The sequence below is a fragment of the Bufo gargarizans genome, chromosome 1, assembly GCF_014858855.1.
Source record: "Bufo gargarizans isolate SCDJY-AF-19 chromosome 1, ASM1485885v1, whole genome shotgun sequence".
Classification (NCBI taxonomy): domain Eukaryota; kingdom Metazoa; phylum Chordata; class Amphibia; order Anura; family Bufonidae; genus Bufo; species Bufo gargarizans.
Genome location: NC_058080.1, coordinates 141,350,859 through 141,372,619, shown reverse-complemented (window position 1 = coordinate 141,372,619; position 21,761 = coordinate 141,350,859). Strand labels below are relative to the sequence as shown.

Genomic DNA, 21,761 nt, shown 5'->3' with positions numbered 1-21,761 from the left:
TATTTTCTTCTTGGAAACCAACATAAGAAAACACTGTGTGCTTACACTTCGTTGTATGTTCCAGCTTTTGTAAGAAATGAATGTGAATTGGTTATATTCCCAACACAAACAAAAAAGAAACCTAAAATACTGGAGTAATACCTCCTACAGACTTGTCTGCCATTCTCTTGAAGCTCCAGCATAGTACAAAAACATTGGCGGGAATCGAAAGCAAAACAGATTCCTTAACCCATTCAGGACCTTGCCATTTTTCACCAGGTGTTTTTTTGGAAACTTGACACGTGTCACTATATGTGGTGATGACTTCAGAATGCTTTTACTTATCCAAGCCATTCTGAGACTGTTTTCTCGCGACACATTGTACTTCATGAAAGTGAAAAAATGTTGTCAATATAATTTATAAAAAAAAAAATCCCAAATTTGAATTTTTATTTGCTTTTAAGGCAGTGATACATCATAAAAGAGTTATTACTTTACAATTGCCATATGTCCAGTTTCATGTTTGCATCAATTTGTAAATGTAGTTTTATTGTTTAGGATCTCATAAGGCTTAGAATTTTAGAAGCAAATGTTTAAGAAAATCTCCGAAATCCACTTCAATTCTAAAGGCACTTTGTGGGGCTTACATGACCCCATTGTAGAAAATAAACCCCTCAAGATATTCAAAACTGATTTTAGAAACTTGGTTAACCCTTCCACAAGAATGAAAGGAAAAAGGAGAGTAGCCTCTGCAGCACGGGGACCGGAAATATGAGCAGAGGGAGCGCAAACCTCCCGCGGTAATCGCTGACCGCGGCATATGAGGGGTTAATCCACCGTCATCAGTGTTATCACAGATGCTGGTGAATGCAGTAGGGATCTAGCGGTCAGTAACAGCCGGATTCCTGCTGCTGATCACAGCACCATACATGGGGGGAGGGAAGGACAGCAGGACGAGAATGCTCGTCCTGGGGCACAAAGTACCAGCCATTCAGGAAGAGCATTCTCTTCCTGGGTCCTTAAAAGGTTAAAGGATAGGCTATCAGTATCTGATTACTTGGTGTCCACAGTACGCCAAGCACAGTGCCATACATCGTATAGTGGCTGTGCTTTGTATTAGCAGCCCGGGTCCATTCCCTTGAATAGGACTGATCTGAAAATAGGCTGATGAATGTGACATCACTGGCCCAGGAAGAGTACTCTAAACAGCTGATCAACAGGGTTAGGAGTCAGATACCTGCAAATCAGACATTGATGACCTGGAGGTTTTGCTCAGTCAATGTGCTATATAAACAGTGTAGGGAACTGGGGAGGAGAGAATCCGGATAAGTGGAGAAAGAGGCATTTTTCTCTAATAGGATATATTACAATAATTCTTCTCATTGCTCGTACTATTGATTTATCAAACTTTTTTTTTTATAACTGCACCATGCAAACATTAGAATTTCCTAGCAGGCCAGAAATGTCTAAAAAGTTAATGGTCACAAGAGTCTTTGGGTTACCAATCAGCCATACCATTTAAGTCCCCTGCTTCATTGCATAGCTTCCCCTTGTGCCACCAAAAGAGCTTTGACTCTGAGTCAAAGACTCCACAAGAACTCCAGAAAGGTAACTGGTGTGTGGCATCAAGACATTAGCAGAAGATGCTTTCATTTCTGTAAGTTATGAGGTTGGGAATTCATCAGCAGCAAGTCTTGGGTGCCCAGTACCCAGTCACTGGTTCATTGGTTGTCCTTCTTTGGACCACATTTGGTAGGCACTAACTTCTGTATACTGGAACACCCCACAAAATCTTCAGTTCTAGAGATGTTGTTATTCATCCAGCTAGCACACATTCACCATGGTGAATATATTACATCTACTACAGGATTAACAAATAACAAAACATGAAAAAAAAATCACTTTATTTTTCCCAGAAACCAGAAAAATACAAAAGAAATTGTGAACAATGCCATGCTAACAAACAAATGTTAAGATTTATATTTTAATACGCTGAAGAGAAATACTTGTAATTCTAACAATGACATCCTGTCCTGTGAATCAGTTTTGGTAAAATGAGTAGTCGTTTCTTTGCTGGGCACGTGTTTCGCAGGTTTAGTCAGCAGACGCCTCAACACTCTCTGGCTCTGGGGCAGGTTCACTTCCTGTGTCTTTGCCTTCTTTGCTCCGCTTGGATTTTTTGTGTTTGTGTCTTCTATGACTGTCACCTTCTTCACTGTCATGGCGGCGCCTGCTGCTGCTAGGAGAGGAGCATATAAGTACACAATGGTTATGAGGTTCATGGTTCAGAAGCTTCCTTGCAACACAATCTTAAGGCCCGTTTCAGACTAGCAGGTCCTGTATGGAAGTCACTATGTGTGAGCATGATTCCCTGTTATGGACACTGCTCATTTCAGCATTCTTTGTAATGCTGTCTCTGCATGACCTTACTTCTACAGTGTTATCTCGGTATAATTCAGTACATACAGGTCCTGCAGAGAGAGACAGCATTATAAATCATAATAATGCTGCGCACTCCTGAGAAACCAGCAGTGTCCATAATAGGAAATCACGCTCACACACGAAGCGTGATTTCTGAACGGGATACACTCCTCTGAAACTCGGGAATAACTTGAAGGTCCTCAGCTCCAATATAGGTCTATAACAAGGGCTAGGCTTCTGCGGCAGACAAACCCTTTGAGGCTGTCATGAGTGCTGGGTGCAACTGCTACTTCGGCAACCCTGGCCACCAATTATCAGTGGAAACGTCACAAAAGGTAACGGACTAGGCAGGTATCCGAATATGTTCTGGGTATCTAGGGTATATTAACATGTGAAACGTCTGGGATTAAAATCTATTCCATACACCTGAATGAGGTCAATTCTGCATCAACAGCATAGACTTCTCCAATACTCAAAAGGGCGGTTGCCGAAATTTTTGTAACTAATTTGCTGTATATGAATCTACTGAAAGAAGCTCACAGCTTGTGGACTTCATCATTAACTGAATATTTCTAAATCATTCTGCATTGTTTTTATCAGTAAATCACCAAAAAAACAAATAAAACTAGTAAGAAGGAATTGAAATTGAATTTACTTGTTCCAATAATCATTGAATAATCAAACAAAAAACATACATCAAAAGAAAATTCCATTCAGTAGGGAACAAATTACGTATAATTCTCTATATGTATATTTTTAAAGGTTTATTATACCAGCAAGATCTTTTAGAACAAACCATAAATCAAGAAATGACTGGAAACATAATAATCTTACATCCTACAGAATCCCACATAAAACTAAACACCAGGTGGAACAGAAACTAAAAAAAAAACAAAAAAAAAAAAAAACAACCAAATCGGCTGATGATGTTATGGAACATTCTGGGCAGGAAACTGCAAAAATTTGGAGAAACTGAAAATTTGCTAAAATACTTTTTTGCTCAAGAGGGTGGCAAGAACTGTTGATGAGAAGCTCGCCTCAATTCATGGTCTGTAGAGAAAACCTCTATCACACCACATTTCTGTTTGGAGAGCCAACAGCCATTATTTTAAACACATAATGGAAAACAGCGACTCTACCTCTCGACCGAATGGATCAGGGTGCACGCCTCTCGGTCCACCCAGACCGTATAAACAAAATAGATAAAGCAATAGATAATGAGGGGCACTCCACGTTTGGGAAAAAAAAGCAGCAAGTGCTCAGTCAATATGTCAATAATAGTACATATTTATTACATATTCATTATAAGGAGCCAGTACATAAAATAAAAAAAACATCCATAAAATACAACACTATATAATAGATCAGAACCTTATTCAATCGCAGAAAAATCGTGATTATTCATAAAAAATATACTCCATAAAAATCGTAATGGCGAATATATGGCAGTCCACACAGTGCTCGTTTGAGCGATTCTTTGTAAATAATCGCAGGAGATGTTTTGTAAACTTAGAATGTCAATTCTTATCTCCGGCCTAATGAAAGGCTCCAAATAAATCGCACGGAAGACCTTAGTGTGCAAGGTAATAAAACACCACACGCTGTCCAGATTCGATCCCGCTAGCTTATTCGGATCATCCGATATAATAACAGTCGCGAAGGATATCTCTTACCATATGTCGTCACCAACTCGATATTTCAATCTAAAATTCTGCCGATTCTTACCCTACGCGGCGACCCACGTGGTATGGAGTCTCAAACGTGACGTCTCACGTGACTCCTCGGCTTGGCAGCTGTAAAGTATCGGACCCTTCTTACGATCCTGCCTCTAATTCGAGACAATGGCAATAGTTCATAAGAGAAAATCCATCCTACTGTATCCCTGCTGAACCTCACTTACCACCTATCTCAGAATCACATTACATCACCAAGGTGATCCTTGGTAAGAGATATCCCTCACGACTATTATATCGGATGATCCGAATAAGCTAGCGGGATCGAATCTGGACAGCGTGTGGTGTTTTATTACCTTGTACACTAAGGTCTTCCGTGCGATTTATTTGGAGCCTTTCATTAGGCCGGAGATAAGAATTGACATTCTAAGTTTACAAAGAATCGCTCAAACGAGCACTGTGTGGACTGCCATATATTCGCCATTACGATTTTTTTTTAAATCAGATGTTTCTTTATTAACATTTTTTTAGACATGTTCTATCACATCAACATGACAGTTCTTTCAGGTCGCAGACCTATACCGTATCTATCGCATACAATATATATACCATATACATTATATTACGCATATCCACGAAAGACATGACATAAATCGTCAAAGAAGCACAGATATCAAAACATATCTAGCACGAATACTAATATTTTCCATGAACAAAAAGACCCATAACCCACCCCCCTTCCATTCCCAATAAGGCAGGACACATATATAGTCACCTCTGTTATTCCAACATTCCCGGGGTGTCGGCACCACAATACCCCTCAGTAAACCATCTTCCACCATCAAGTTCCAATCCCCGATATTTCATAAGACATCACAATCCAGCAGCCATCTTCCCATACAGCCTCACTTCAATGTCAGGTAACCCATTCACCAACAAGCATCTGTATATACACCACACACCTGCTGCCACCCAATATCCTATGTATCCTCCATCCTCGCTGCATTAACCTTATATAGAAAAACTCCTTGTAAGCGCCAACCAGGAGCTGCAACACCCAGAATTATCGATCCAGCTGCCCCAGATTGCTTCAAATTTGGATAGACATTTCCTTTTCTGATATACTCCTCTTTCTAAGCGAATTACTATATTTAATCTAGCAATATATTCTGATATGTCAGGAGGTATGGATTGGATCCACTTTGCTGCCAATGTTTTCCTAGCTTGATATAGCATTCTTCCTATACCAGTAGTTATAACAGATTGTAAATTATTATCCGGTACCAAGCCTAATACACACAGTTTGGGATCCAACTTAAGATTAGCACTGTACACCTTGTTCACCAGGTGTAGTACTGCTTTCCAATAAGACGTCAGTGATGAGCAAGTCCACAGCATGTGCAATAGATCAGCCTCCATACTTCCACACTTCGGACAGGCCGGGCTATCTCTATAGCCTATTTTATGCAAAAATACTGGGGTCTTGTACACCCTATGTATTAAATACAGATGTGATAAACGCGCCGCCTCACTAAGGGATAGAGTAGGGGTAAGTTCCACCACTTCCGTCCACTGCTCATCCGTGAGTTCACCCAGATCTCTTTCCCACTGACGTCTACTCGTTAACGGATATCCCTTAAGGAAATCCTCTAATAGGGCCTGATACACCATGGAAATTGCTCCCCCGCCATTACGATTTTTATGGAGTATATTTTTATGAATAATCACGATTTTTCTGCAATCGAATAAGGTCCTGATCTATTATATAGTGTTGTATTTTATAGATGTTTTTATTATTTTATGTACTGGCTCCTTATATTGAATATGTAATAAATATGTACTATTATTGACATTTTAAACACATGTATGTTTTTAGTGCAGACAATTACAGTCATTCACATAACTTTGAGAATTTCATGACAATCATGGATAAAAAAAAAAACATGTGGCTGCAAGAATATTTTAATGCAGCACCATAACGCCTGTTGGCAATACCAATAATCAATTATATGGGGTTTCCAAAAATGATGACTAAACTTTATCCACTCAGATATTGTTCGGGCAGCCTGTGAAATCAGTAGGGGGGCAATGCTGTGAACTGTTGCTATGGGCAAAAAAAAAAAAAAAAACGTACGTTTCTGGGGTCATAAATTAAATTGATATTACCTTCTCGATGATTTATGCCGCGAGGACTCTTCCTTCTCTCGATGCCTCCTTTCTCTATGTCGCTCCTCCTTCTCTCTGCTAATTCTCTCCCTGTGCCGATCGTAGCTCCGCTCTGTCCTCTCTGTTCTCTCTGTCCTCTCGTAGTCTTTGTACCTGTACCTTTCTTCTTCACTGTGGAGAAAGAAAAAGCTCACGATGAGATCGCACTATGCAGGGGCCGACGTCACGCTAACACATTGAAAGATTTAGTAACGGGACTAGGTCTTGTTAAAGGGAACCTGTCACCGGGATTTTGGTTATAGAGCTGAGGACATGGGTTGCTAGATGGCAGCTAGCACATCCGCAATACCCAGTCCCCATAGCTCTGTGTGCTTTTATTGTGTAAAAAAAACTATTTGATACATATGCAAATTAACCCGAGATGAGTCCTGTATGTGACTCATCTCAGGGACAGGAGTCATCTCAGGGTAATTTGCATATGTATCAAATTGTTTTTTTACACAATTAAAGCACACAGAGCTATGGGGACTGGATACTGTGGATGTGCTAGTGGCCATCTAGCAGCCCATGTCCTCAGCTCTATACACAAAATCCCGGTGACAGGTTCCCTTTAAATTTTGCTCCCTTACTTCACAGGTTCACCTCTAAAATAAATACCCAGTGTAGACCACCAATGTCGATAGCAGGTAGAGGGTAACAGTCTCAAGCTCTGCTTTGGAAAAAGGAGGATACTAGAACTAAGGATGAATTCTTGCAGAGGCAAAGATACCGTGACTCAAGAGGTAAGTGATTCCAATCATTTTCTTCAGGGTGAAATAAAGAAATGCAAAAAAGCAAAGTTCAGGTAGAGCAGAAGAGATGAGTTATGCACCATTTTCTTCAACCACAATGAAATGCATCTTTAGCCTTGTCATATTATAGGGCAGTTGTGGCAAACTGTTTAGAGACTGTGCCCAAACTGCAACCCAAAACCCACTTATCACAAGTGCCAACACAGCAATTTACCCTGAATACTACAGTCCAATATAGTATATATTCCATGTACTTTATCATTTAGCTGTAACAGCCTGCCTACATTCAATGTGCTGCCTGTGCTGATGAATGGCAGGAAAAGTCTAAGGCATATTGGTACACCATAGAGTGCTTATAGAGAGGGCGCCGAGTGCCCCCTCTGGCACATGTGCCTTACGTTAGCCACCACTGTTATAGGGGCTGCCTAATTATAAAAAAACAAAAAAAGCTACAAGAAAGAAACCATAAAAATTTGCACTATCAAGTTTCTTTAAAAATATACACTTATTAAATATCATAAAAAAATTATTTCATAATAACAGTAGGGATACAAATAAATTGCGTCATTTCTCTTCTAAAATGGTCATACAGGAGTGTGTGAATACTGCATGTGTTACCAATATACAATAATGTACAACATCCATTTATTTCCTAGAAAAGCAACTGACCACATTAGGTGAACTACTACTAGATGGCTGATTAGATCGGGGATGAACAACAAACTCTGAAAGTATGATGGAGTGTTATCTCCAAGTAAAAATGACCCCCAGCCTATTCTATAGATTAGAACATATAAACTCCTAGTGTGGAAGTTGTTAGGAATACATGCAGTGGTAATCGGACCTCTACGAGTAGCATACCTGGATCCAAGTGAGTGAAAAATGACAGCGTCCCCTCAACGTGCGTTTCGCTCCTTCAGAAGAGGAGGCTTAGGGGATGCAGGGGAGTGGTATTAAGGTGACTGTAACCTATCGGAGTCTACGTAAATGAACATGTGGTGCATGACCAATCATAACCCGTTGCGAAGATCTACTTCCGCCCTTCCCCTGAGGCCCGACGCTGAGAAGGGCAACCTCCCACACTGTGGTGACGTAGGTTGGCGTCATCAGCGTCGCCATCTCCATGGGGATGGACCAAAGCACGTGACCAGTTAAGCCAGTGATTGGCTGCAGCAGTCACGTATAGACAAACGAGATGCCATCCCTTTCAGGTGGGTCTGGAGACAGTGGGGACCAGAGGCAGTGGTGTGGTAGGACATATAGGCCAGTGCAGCTTGTTTCATCAGATCATCAGGTTTTTAAAGTCATCTCAGACAGCCCCTTTAATATATTTTCAAGCCAGACTCCTTAACATTTACATTATGCTCAATTTTTTTTTACTCCTAGTATAAATCTCTGATAATAAACTTCTGACACCAGACTGAATACACAGATCGCACTGAATGATAGCATCAGGGGAGATAAGGACCAGATGTGATCAGAGAGGGCAGTTTGCTTCCCCACAAGCAATCCCTTGATCTAGTGAAGCTCCTACCATTAGAGATAAAGAGTCATAAACTGAGCCAAATGAGTTCAGGAAGAGATAACCGCTCTCCATCTAACGGGAAAGATAAGTATTAATAAATCATGACTCACAGAAGTCACAGAAGACTGGTCTTACATGGTCTCGTATTGTACATCCCAGAAGGTGCACACAGCATCTATGCTTCCATTGGACGCCTCTGTATAGAATAGCCGACTATGCTGCACTACACAACAAAATTATTATACTGATATATACCAGCAAAGGAGCACCGAGCACAATATGACAACTGCATTTAGGAGCAAATGATGGAGCAGGCTTCAAGAGAGGGAGGATAACGGCAGCCACCCTAACAATGTACAACGGGGGGGTAGAGCACCTAAACTTCAGTCTATAGGTGAATATAAAACTGTAGCTCCTTCTGACAACTGTTTACCGAACATGAAATCCCTGGCTCCTGTCCATTAATGAACTTTTCGTACCCAGTCTCTGTAAACCCGTCACATCCTGTAAACTGCATTACTACCTACAGGGCAGATACGATTCTCAGCTGTAAAGACACGGAGATGGAGATTGGAAATGCTGCTCTATTTTGACTCCTGCAGTTCTCGTAAATGTAACTGCTGATATGAATCACTGCACTACGTCATGCTGTCTAGCGCGTTCTGGCAGCGGCCACGTCTGAGGAGCCCACACCACCACAACATGGTGTAGGACAACCGCTGAATACATCACTTATCATGGATCTCGCATACACTGATGCCTCACAGGAACACACACACGGAAGATGGCATGGACAAATCCAATTCACAAGGTCACAATCTACAAGAGTATTCCAGGTCAAAGTTATCCCCTCACCCCCCAAAAAAGGTAGATTGCAAGAGATCCCCCTCACATATTCTTGGGTGGGTGGGGGGAGAAATTAGAGGTCCTGTAGAAAAATCAACACACAGTAGTAATAGTTAATGCAATAGTAATAGTAGTAACTATATGTGCAAATGAGCCTCTTGGTCAGGGCTGGCTAACCTGCGGCTCTCCAGCTGTTTTAAAACTACAACTCCCACCATGCCCTGCTGTAGGCTGAAAGCTGTGGGCAGCCTAGGCATGCTGGGAGTTGTCGTTTTGCAACAGCTGGAGAGCCGCAGGTTGGCCATTCCTGCTCTAGGTGTAACGACAACGCCCCCGTTGCTCCTAGAGGGTCATTTGCATATAACAAAACATCATTTTTCTCAGCAATGTGGGCACATATGAACATGGGACCAACACAGATGCCTTCAGCTGCCGAGCACACATGTAACAGGACAGCCAGTGTCATAGGTACAAATCTGCTGACAGATGCCCTTTAAGGATGCCTTCACATACGGGACATTTAATTGCAGAAAATGTGTATTCTTCTGAATGGAGCTTGCAGAAATCCACATGTTTGCATCCAAAGTATCCCCAATCAGATGAAAGGAAATGTTTTTCTGCTACAAAATCTGCCGTGTAAAGGCATCCTTAAAAGAACCTGGCTGCTGCAGATATGCCAGTTTTATCAAGGCATTTTCCAGATAAGGACACCCCCAATAACACGAGGAATGGTAACACCTAGGTGTAATTAGGTTTATGCATTTCCAGGAGGAAATAGGAACATCACAATGCAGAGTTCTAAGAAATAATGCTAAGGAATTACAATTTGATAGAGAACACACGTTTTTAAAAATCAGCTGTCCCCTCTCCTGACAGGTCTGTTTTATTAACTACGTGCATTCCACATGTAAATACAATTCTGCAACATCGGCTCTTATGACTGTGTTGTACAATTCCCTTATTATTTCTTCTAGAAGATTATTAATGAATTGGCAGAAGTCTGTAATAAAGGTCCATCTGTGTGGTACCAGTTAGGGGGGGGGGGGTCCCCCACAGTCTGACAGGGCAACAATAATTGGACATCCCCCAACTTGTAACTCCCATTGAGGACCTTGATTAATAAGCCTGTAGTAGGAGTAATGGCACAACATAGAGCTAAGGTGCTCCAGGACTATTACAATGGGAAGTTACAGGTCAGGAGTTGTGGACACATTCACACTGGTCAGTTATGGGTGCTAAGACTAAATGCATAAACATAGAAATACTGTAAATTACAGTAAAACCTGTTAAGCGAAGATGAAAACTGCATTGAAAAATGGTCTTTGGTAAAAATCTAGTGTTCGTATTAAGATACCATCCAAAAAGGACGAGTGCTCTACTGGAATTCAACGGCAGCAACATTTTGTTGTGCAATTCACAGACTGTTCTGCAAAAGCAGAAATCCTTAGTGAAAAGCGCAATACAAACTGGCCTGCTGCAGAATTAAAAACTGCACCACAGGTGAACGTTATGTGCAGATTTAATTACAGAAATTTTATCCAAAACATGTGGACGACATCCACTTTGCTGCCACAGTATTAGGCCGCGGAAAATCCACAGCGCACCCGCCCGATCCAAGGCTATGAGTCAAGCCTGCATGTGTATAGAGAGGTCGAATGAGCATTGGGTTGCCAGCAATCTTCCATGTGTGACAGGCTTTAGGATATGCTTATGCCACTGCTAATTACTATAAGACCTCATCCAAAAGATCGCATCTATTTTGGGACCTACAAATCGCGAATCTGCAAAAATGTGGATGCAGTCCATGTGCCACGCGCAGTTTTGCGAACCCACTGACTTCAGCGGGTCCTTCGTCCGCCTTAGGCTACTTTCACACTAGCGTTCGATCGGATCCGTTCTGAACGGATCCGATCATAATAATGCAGACGGAGGCTCCGTTCAGAACGGATCCGTCTGCATTATATTGGCATATAAAAGCTAAGTGTGAAAATAGCCTCAGACGGATCCGTCCAGACTTTCAATGTAAAGTCAATGGGGGACGGATTCGCTTGAAGATTGAGCCATATGGTGTCATCTTCAAGCGGATCCGTTCCCATTGACTTACATTGTAAGTCTGGACGGATCCGCACGGCCAGGCGGACAGCTGAACGCTGCAAGCAGCGTTCAGCTGTCCGCCTGGCCGTGCGGAGGCGAGCGGAGCGGAGGCTGAACGCCGCCAGACTGATGCAGTCTGAGCGGATCCGCATCCATTCAGACTGCATCAGGGCTGGACGGAGGCGTTCTGCTCCGCTCGTGAGCCCCTTTAAACGGAGCTCACGAGCGGACAGCAGAACGCTAGTGTGAAAGTAGCCTTATGTGGACATGTTCTATCATTTGGCGTCACAGACATAAGGATGCGGGAAGCACTTGGATGATCCATGTGCTTTCTGCATTCCATATTTTCATTCCGCAAAAGGATAGAACATGTAACGTTCTATACTTGGCTGAAAAATGCAGACCATGGACCCATCGAAGCCAATGGATCTGCAAAAAAAAAATGCAGATGCAACACAAACTATATCCATATTCTGCAGACCGCAAAATACATACGGTTGTGTGCATAAGGCCTTACTTTCAGCAACCTTAGTTATTTTCCTCTTCCCCAAAAAATACCAACACACCAAAATGAGACTAAAAACGACCTCTACTTGCTAATACAGCAGTATGTATGTGCAGACTAGTGAGCACGCCTGTAAACACAGTAACCAGCACAGGTCTCATGTCTGATGCTAGGAATTAATGTTCTAAAAGTAACTTTCTTTACTGTACAAACCTTAATTCTGCCCCAGAAATAAAGCCATTGATGTGGAGAATACAGGTATGCATTACAAGAAACTGGCGCAGAGCTGAGCAGCAAGGAAGACCAAGATGAAGCTCCTCTGACCACAACTTCATGGCCGCCTGTAATCATGGCAAGGGCTGGTTCATTTAGGAAAAGCCATATGGCAGAGGTAAGGAGAGGGGACAATTTAAAGAGAGAGAAAAGTGGAGGCCGTTAGAAGCCTCAGTGTTTTTATAGCTGGCTGCAGCTCAGAGACTTGGCTTTGTCTGGAAGCTATTAAGTCTGCTATGGTTAACTGCTTCAGATCCAAGACCAGGGAGCAGAGAAGAACGACCTGAATGGGTTAAGCAGTAATGTTCCTTTACATTTTGGAATAGAATCAAGTTGTCTGTTCAACATATGTGGAAAAGGCTCAAACTCCAAAACATTCACCCTGTAATTTGTAACACAAGACACACGCCATTTACAGGGCCATAACACAGCGACTGCAGAGAAAAACAAAAATCTTCCAGTCGCCGGGGCCTGATCTGCAGACTGATGCCTAGTATTTACCTGACACCGCAAACTATTGGGTTGGCGCAGGGAGGGGAGGTAAAAACTGCAGAAATAAATGCTGTAAACAACCAAAATCAGAGGCAACACTGACTCCTAGCGCTACCACTAAGCAATGTAGTTTTGGTCTATTATCACGACTGACTCCCTTAAAGGGATTCTGTCACCAGGATTTACCCTATAGAGATATTTATATTTGCCCATCAGTCTCCTTGTTTTGTATTAAATGAACCCACTCTTACTGCTCTGTGTGTCTTTTATTCTACCAAAAAGCGATTTTATAGATATGTAAATTACCTTGCTAAGGAGCCCAAGGGGTTGTCCCACGATCCGTTGGAGCCCAGCCGCGCCCGTCGTTCCGGAGCCCAGCACCGCTTACCAGTTAATTCACTGCACTTGCCCATATGTCATTCCTTCCAAACGCCGTAATCTCACGTGCGCAGGGAGCCGGCGCATGCGCAGTTAGATCACCGTAGCCTGTGCCAGTAGTCCGCACAGGCGCAGACTTCTATGTACACTGCGCCTGCGCAAGATTACGGCGCTTGGAAGGATTGACGTCAGGGCAAGTGCAGTGAATAAATTAACTGGTAGGTGGTGCTGGTCTCCAACGGATCAGGGGACAACCCCTTGGGCTCCTTAGCAAGGTAATTTACATATCCATAAAATCACTTTTTGATAGAATAAAAGACACAGAGCAGTAAGAGTGGGATCATTTAATACAAAACAAGGAGACTGATGGGCAAATATAAATATCTCTATAGAGTAAATCCTGGTGACAGAATCCTTTTAACATTATGTCCACATGGGACGTAATTTGCATCAGCAAAATTTGAGCAAACATCTGCATGATTTACATGCGGATCGGTCACAAATTTTGCGGGGGTTTCACAACGTCGGCACTGGAAAGTATGAAATCTGTGGTGGACGGTCTCAGCATGAATAGACGTGCTGCGGATTTAAAATAAACACCGGTCAATTTTCACTGCAACTTGATGTTACTTTGAAAGGGTTGTCCGAGAGCAATGGATTTTTGTACTTACCATAAAATCCTTTTTTCGTTGGATGCATTGGAGGACACAGAACCATGGGTATATGCCCAGCTGCCACTAGAAAGAAAAAGTGTTGGCTCCACCCAGGTGGGCTATACCCTCTGCACAGGCACTAGGCTAACCAGATGGTACTAACGCAGTAGGAGCCCAAAAACCAGAACGAGAGAAGCCAACATGTCCTAAATCAGAGAGAGGACCATCAACAAAAAAATCCCAGGAAAACCTGAACTAAACAAAACAACAAGGGTGGGATCTGTGTCCCCCAAAACATGCAACGAGAAAAGGATTTTACGGTAAGTACAGAAATCTATTTTCCTTGTGAATAGCATTGCGGGACACCGCACCATGGGACGTCCCAAAGCAGTCCCCGAGGGAGGGAAGAAACAGCCACGCGGAGCACTTAACGCACAGCCGCTTGCAGAACCTTGTGACCCAGAGTGGCATCAGCAGAGGCCAGGGAATGGATGTGATAAAACTTTGAAAACGTGTGAAATGAGGCCCAGGTGGCGTCCTTGCACACCTCGGAAGTCTAGGCCTGATGCCGTACCGCCCAAGAAGCCTTGACTGCCCTAGTGGAGTGAGCGGTCAATCGAAAAGGGGGACCACGACCCTTCGCCACATAGGCTTCCTTGACAGCCGACCGAATCCAGTGGGAGATGGTGGCTTTGGAGGATTGTAAACCCTTACGGGGGCCCTCGGGAGCCACAAAGAGGGAGTCAGAATGACGGAAGGAATCCGTCAAAATATATAGCCGAAGCGCCCGAACAACATCCAGGCGGTGGAGGGACCGTTCTCTGGGATGAGAGGGGTTGAGGCAGAAAGAGGGCAGAACTAGTCAGGTACATAAATATTGGGACATCGACACAATTGTAACATTTTGGGCTCTATACACCACAACGGATTTGAAATTAAACAAACAAGATGTGCTTTAACTGCAGACTGTCGGCTTTAATTTGAGGGTATTTACATCCAAATCAGGTGAACGGTGTAGGAATTACAACAGTTTGCATATGTGCCTCCCACCTGTTAAGAGACCAAAAGTAATGGGACAATTGGCTTCTCAGCTGTTCCATGGCCAGGTGTGTGTTATTACCTCATTATCCCAATTACAATGAGCAGCTAAAAGGTCCAGAGTTAATTTCAAGTGTGCTATTTGCATTTGGAATCTGTTGCTGTCAACTCTAAAGACGAGATACAAAGAGCTGTCACTATCAGTGAAGCAATCCATCATTAGGCTGAAAAAACACAACAAACCCATCAGAGAGATAGCAAAAACATTAGGCGTGGCCAAAACAACTGTTTGGAACATTCTTAAAAAGAAGGAACGCACCAGTGAGCTAAGCAACACCAAAAGACCCGAAAAACCACGGAAAACAACAGTGGTGGATGACCGAATAATTATTACCCTGGTGAAAAAAACACCCTTAACAACCATCTCCTCGTTAATGTGGAATGAAGAAACCACCTTGGGAAGAAAAAAGGGAACTGGTCGTAGGATCACCTTGTCCTGGTGAAGCACCAAAAAGGGGGATCGACAAGAGAGCGCCGCTAACTCTGAGACTCTGCGAATGGAGGTAATTGCCACCAGAAAGGCAACTTTAAAGGAGACGAAAGACAGCGAGATCTCTTTCAAGGGCTCAAAAGGTTGGGACTGAAGGGCGTCTAAGACAAGATTTAAATCCCAGGGTTCCACAAGAGAACGGAAGGGGGGGGGGGGGGGGGGACGACGATGATGAGCGACCCCCTGGAGGAAGGTTTTCACCTGGGAACGGGAAGCCAGGGGCTTTTGGAAAAGAACAGACAAGGCCGAGATCTGACCTTTGAGAGAGGCCAGACGAAGACCTTTCTCAAAGCCAGGATCCTAGGGACGGAAAAAAGGAGAGGATGAACCTCGCCAGATTTACACCAGGCAAAATAAGCCTTCCAGGTACAGTGGTAAATCCTGGCCGACTGGGGTTTACGTGCGTGAAGAATGGTCTGAATGACAAACTCAGAGACCGCGGAACCTCAGGACCGCGACCTCAACAGCCTCATCGTTAAATGAAGCCGAGGTGAACTCGGATGGGACAGCGGACCTTGAGAAAGGAGTTCAGGCAGGACGCAGTGGGAGCCGCCATGGGACGTCGGCGAGCAGAAACACGAGATCTGCGTACCACGCCCTGTGGGGGCAATCTGGGGCCACCAGAATCACAGGGACCCGATCCGTTTTGAGGCGCTTGAGCACCCAAGGAAGAAGGGGAATGGGAGGGAAGAGGTACAGGAGGCTGAACTAGGACCATGGAAGGACAAGGGCGTCCACCGACAGACCCTGAGGGTCCCGAGACCCGGCAACGTAAAGAGAAAGCTTGCAGTTCAGACGGGAGGAAAAGAGGTCCACGTCGGGGGTTCCCCAACGCTGGCAGAGTTGGAGAAACACCTCTGGGTGGAGAGACCACTTGCCCGGGTCCAGACGTTGGCGACTGAGGAAGTTTGTTGCCCAATTGTCTACTCCGGGGATGTGGAGAGGGCGGAAACAAGTTCCTCCGCCCCAACGCAGGATGCGGGAGGCTTCCTTTAGGACAGCCGTGCTTCTGGTGCCCCCCTGGTGGTTCAGATAAGCCACAGCAGTAGAATTGTCCGCCTGGATCCAGATCGGGAGACCGCTGAGGAGGGGAGTCCAACGGGAAAGAGCTAGGAAAGTGGCCCTGAGCTCCAGGACATTGATCTGCAGTGAAGACTCCACCACTGACCCTGGGCTGTGAGAGACACAAAGACCTGCAAAAAAAGAGCAGGTCATATCAGCCTCCTACGGACACTAGAGTAAAACTGGTTAGTCTAGTGCCTGTGCAGAGGGTATAGCCCACCTGGGTTGATCCAACACTTTTTCTTTCTAGTGTCAGCCTCCTAGTGTCAGCTGGGCATATACCCATGGTGCTGTGTCCCCCAATGCCATTCACGAGAAATAAAAAATTTTACCCACAAAAGACAGGGAACTTATTAGATTAAGAAAAAGGCCATACTTAGGCCCCTTTCACACGGGAGAGTATTCCGCGCGGATGCGATGCGCGAGTTGAACGCATTGCACCCGCACTGAATCCCGACCCATTCATTTCTATGGGGCTGTTCACATGGAGCGGTGATTTTCACGCATCACTTGTGCGTTGCGTGAAAATAGCAGCATGCTCCTCTTTGTGCGTTTTTCACGTTGTAACGCAGGCCCCATAGAAATGAATGGGGTTGCGTAAAAATCGGAAGCATCCGCAAGCAAGTGGAGATGCAGTGCGATTTTCACACACTATTGCTAGGAGACGATAGGGATGGAGACCCGATCATTATTATTTTCTCTTATAACATGGTTATAAGGGAAAATAATAGCATTCTGAATACAGAATGCATAGTAAATTAGCGCTGGAGGGGTTAAAAAAAAAATATATAAATTTAACTCACCTTAGTCGAGTTGAACGCGCAGCCCGGCTTCTCGTCTGTCTCCTTTGCTGAACAGGACCTGTGGTGACGTCACTCCGGTCATCACATGATCTTTTACCATGGTGATGGATCATGTGATGACCGGAGTGACGTCACCACAGGTCCTGTTCCTGCAATGAATGCTCACCACAGGTCCTGTTCCTGCAATGAATGCTGACCACAGGTCCTGTTCCTGCAATGAATGCTGACCACAGGTCCTGTTCCTGCAATGAATGCTGACCACAGGTCCTGTTCCTGCAATGAATGCTGACCACAGGTCCTGTTCCTGCAATGAATGCTGACCACAGGTCCTGTTCCTGCAATGAATGCTGACCACAGGTCCTGTTCCTGCAATGAATGCTGACCACAGGTCCTGTTCCTGCAATGAATGCTGACCACAGGTCCTGTTCCTGCAATGAATGCTGACCACAGGTCCTGTTCCTGCAATGAATGCTGACCACAGGTCCTGTTCCTGCAATGAATGCTGACCACAGGTCCTGTTCCTGCAATGAATGCTGACCACAGGTCCTGTTCCTGCAATGAATGCTGACCACAGGTCCTGTTCCTGCAATGAATGCTGACCACAGGTCCTGTTCCTGCAATGAATGCTGACCACAGGTCCTGTTCCTGCAATGAATGCTGACCACAGGTCCTGTTCCTGCAATGAATGCTGACCACAGGTCCTGTTCCTGCAATGAATGCTGACCACAGGTCCTGTTCCTGCAATGAATGCTGACCACAGGTCCTGTTCCTGCAATGAATGCTGACCACAGGTCCTGTTCCTGCAATGAATGCTGACCACAGGTCCTGTTCCTGCAATAAATGCTGACCACAGGTCCTGTTCCGCAAAGGAGACAGACGAGAAACCGGGCTGCGCGATCAACTGGACTAAAGGTCAGTTAAATTTATTTTATTTTTTTATAACCCCCCCAGTGCTATTTTACTATGCATTCTGTATTCAGAATGCTATTATTTTCCCTTATAACCATGTTATAAGGGAAAATAATACAATCTACAGAACACCATTCCCAAGCCCGAACTTCTTGGGTACCAAACACGCATGATTTTTCTCACACGAGTGCAAAACGCATTACAATGTTCCCGCAACGCACCCGCACATTTTCCCGCAATGCCCATCTGAAAGAGGCCTTACTGCTCCAAAACTCCTCCTCTTTCCAAGTTCCTATATTCCTCACTACTGCAGCAGCAACATCAAGTTTTGGCTGCATGCCCATATGCCACACATGCCCACTGTAGGCAATCACTGACCTCAGCAGTAAATGACATGAGCCTGCGGAGGCCAGTGACTGGATGCAGCGGTCAGGTATGGTGTACAGGCATGTCGTTGTTGCAGTCAGGACAACAAAGGCCAGCTGTGAGGATAGGGCAGCAGCACGGGAACAGAGGTGGTTTGGAATGGTAAGTATAACAACTTTATGCAGTCCGTAAAAAACATAGGTCATATTTGCAACTTTTTGGGCTTCGACACTTAAAGTGGAGAGAAAAGTAGTGTAGCTTCATACGGCCCTATGGATTTTCGATAACTTCTGGAGGACAGACTATGAGAGACGCAACTAATTTATTAAGAGGTAAGAGCCTCTTAATAAATTAAGAGAATCTCACTCCGGCACACAGATATTATAAGGAACTTAGCATGCCTTCATTTTTTTATTTTCTTGCTTTCCTGCTAATTGAAAAATAGAAAATTAGATGAAAGATATTTTGCTGTCTACAGAAGGTATCATTAAATACAAACCTCAAGCACATATGCATTCATATTAATAAAAGCTTCTCTCACCTGTTGTAAGCTCCAACACTGGGACTGTGATCACGCTCTCTCTCTCGTTCTCGATCTCTCTCTCTTGGACGTTCACGTTCTCTGTCCCTTTCCCGTTCTCTGTCCCGGTCCCTTTCTCTATCTCTCTCCCGGTCCCTTTCCCGATCTCTGTCCTTCTCCCTTCGAGGATAGTAGTCCCATGGCTTGGAAGTCTCTACAAGACTGGACCATGGGCCGGCAGACCCTGGCATGTGTGGAAAGGAAACTGTAGCAAGACATAAAAAGCAGAGCATAAGCCATTTGTTCTCAAAGGGGTCGTTAGAAAAAAAATATACCTGTTTCTAACTCACAAAAATGTTGAGGAAAGTCTGCTTTGAGCATCCGAATGGGGTCGGTTCTGCACTGTGTACATGTAGTTTTGCAACCATTTTCAGATGTATGGAACAGTCAAAGAAATTTTCAAATTGAACCTGCCATGTGTGGACCCTTAAAATGGTTGGCCACCCTTTGTGGAGTTTTGGGAAAATCCCCACGCCTGGGCAGCCCTGTAAAGGGAAACATACTTACCTGCTTACCCGACCTGGCTCCTGATTAATTTGCTCTCTGGCCGCCTCACTCGGGTCACCCACTTTAAACATCCACTTTGCCGCCACTGCAAGAAATCGTTGACGGTAGGGGTGAAATGCCCACTGGTGTCACGTGACCTATTGACATGACGCAAGGGGAGCAGGTCACCACCTGCAACAAGCCACTGGCTGCATGTCGTTAAAGTGGGGGGACCCGAGTGAGGCAGCCGAGGCCACGAAGTGAAGGAGTCAGGATCGAGCGCCAGGGAGCTGGTAAGTATGCTATGCTTTGCAGGTCTGCCCCTGGGAGAAGTGATGCCAATAAAAACCCAAAAGGTGGACAACCTCATTAACCTACAGACAATGATTAGTGTGGAGCAGCTTTAAGTCAAAATTCCCACACAATTCGTTCAACGATACACATTAAAATGCAGATTTTGGAGTGGCGGGCAGGGTCCCATTCTACGCACTTATTCTAGGTGTGAACAAGAAATTATATATATATAAATCTCACATACAGTATCAATCCCACAATTTCAATTCAAAAGGAACACTGCCAAGTGGGGACTGGGAAACTCTCCAAAATCACCACTTAACGTGTAACGTCTAATCTGTCAGATATGCAAAGAAAAGGGGGTCAGTCAGCACCTCCCAATGCGCAGGTGCACGCTGCCTTGGCAGAAACCTAGGGTGAAAAAAAAAAAAAGACCATGCAATAGCACCCTGCAACAGATAAAGTACAATAATGCCATAGTCACAAAAAATATTATAGTGCTAATGCTACGCTTATTTATAAAGTGGGATGCTGTAAGACGGGTCCTAACACTAAATACTACCTGTTATGCGCCATAATGGCCACCATAAAGTTCAGGAAGTGTTGGATCCACATGCATGCTGGGTCCACTCTGCCTTTTACCATTTTTGGTGCCATAATGGCCCCGATTACTTACAAGTAGTGATGAGCGAACTTCTGTTTTAAGTTCGGCGTCTAAAGTTCGGCTTCCGGTTAGCGGAGAATCCCGATATGGATTCCGACTTCCGTTGTGGTCCGTGGTAGCGGAATCAATAATGGCCGATTATTGATTCCGCTACCACGGACCACAACGGAAGTCGGAATCCATATCGGGATCCATATCGGGATTCTCCGCTAACCGGAAGCCGAACTTTAGACGCCGAACTTAAAACAGAAGTTTGCTCATCACTACTTACAAGGGATGCAGGTACCAATATGCAAGCCGAGCCCACTCTATACCTCTCCTTGTGCCAGACAGCTTCCAATAAATGTAGTGAGAGCAGGCCACAGCTTTATACTGAGACTAATTAAAATCAGCCTATGGAGCAGACAGGCTAATCAGGAGTGCACAACTCGCTGGAGTGCCACATCTCCAGCATTGTAAATCTGCAAAGAAAGGGGGGTTAATCAGCACCTCCCAGTGCGCAGGTGCACGCTGCCATGGCAGAAACCTTCCAACACTTCCTGAACTTTATGGCAGCCATTTATGGAGCACAACAGGTAGTAGTCAGTGTTAGGAACAGTCTTACAGAGATCGCCTTGCACTTTATCTGTTGCATAATCTGTCAGATATGTTATTATAGGCTAGACTGTGTCATAAAGCAATATTAGCGCTGTATGTATCCTAAGTCCTGGCTATTGAATGTATACTCAGAAAAAAGTCCATCAAACTAATCTGGAAGACAATGTAGTCAAAATCACAGCAGAATGAAGCAGACGGGCTCCAAATCTCTATTCAGTAGAGGTGAGGGCTGTGGGCTGCCCGCGGCTCCCTGTATACCTATATCATACTGGATGTATAGTGCACTTTAGTTTATATCCACCCTATGACCAACTAAAGCCTCATTCACACGTCCGTGCTCACATCCGTGAGAAGGTGGTCAGTGATGCATCCGTGAAGCTGTCCGTAAAGGATCCGTGTGTCCGTTTTTTGCTGTCTGTGTATAATCCATGTTTCACAGACAATGAACAGCTGAAAAATAATTTTTCAAAGCATCTCTTCCTAATGATCCGTGAAACACAGACGCAACACTCATCCGTGGTTTTCACGGACCCACGGACTATAATGGGCGTGATGGATCAGTGAACACGGACAGAATAGAGCATGCACTCATGCTAAAAACACGGACCGTGCTAAA

The 21,761-nt window shown here is 44.3% G+C and overlaps 1 protein-coding gene across 7 annotated transcripts in view; it reads right to left on the bottom strand.

Annotated features, from left to right (window-relative positions):
- Nucleotides 1–1,866: 1,866 nt before the first annotated feature.
- Nucleotides 1,867–21,761, bottom strand: part of FIP1L1 (factor interacting with PAPOLA and CPSF1) — an 81,309-nt gene continuing 61,414 nt past the window's right edge. For 5 of the 7 annotated variants that reach the window (XM_044299096.1, XM_044299119.1, XM_044299112.1 and 2 more), the window contains 3 exons: nucleotides 19,066–19,309; nucleotides 6,240–6,410; nucleotides 1,867–2,218 (listed from right to left, as the gene is read on the bottom strand). In XM_044299096.1, the coding sequence (XP_044155031.1) occupies nucleotides 2,074–2,218; nucleotides 6,240–6,410; nucleotides 19,066–19,309 (560 nt within the window). In that variant the 3' untranslated portion in view covers nucleotides 1,867–2,073. The remainder of the gene's footprint in view (nucleotides 2,219–6,239; nucleotides 6,411–19,065; nucleotides 19,310–21,761) is intronic. The other 2 variants (XM_044299104.1, XM_044299123.1) reach the window with 1 other exon arrangement.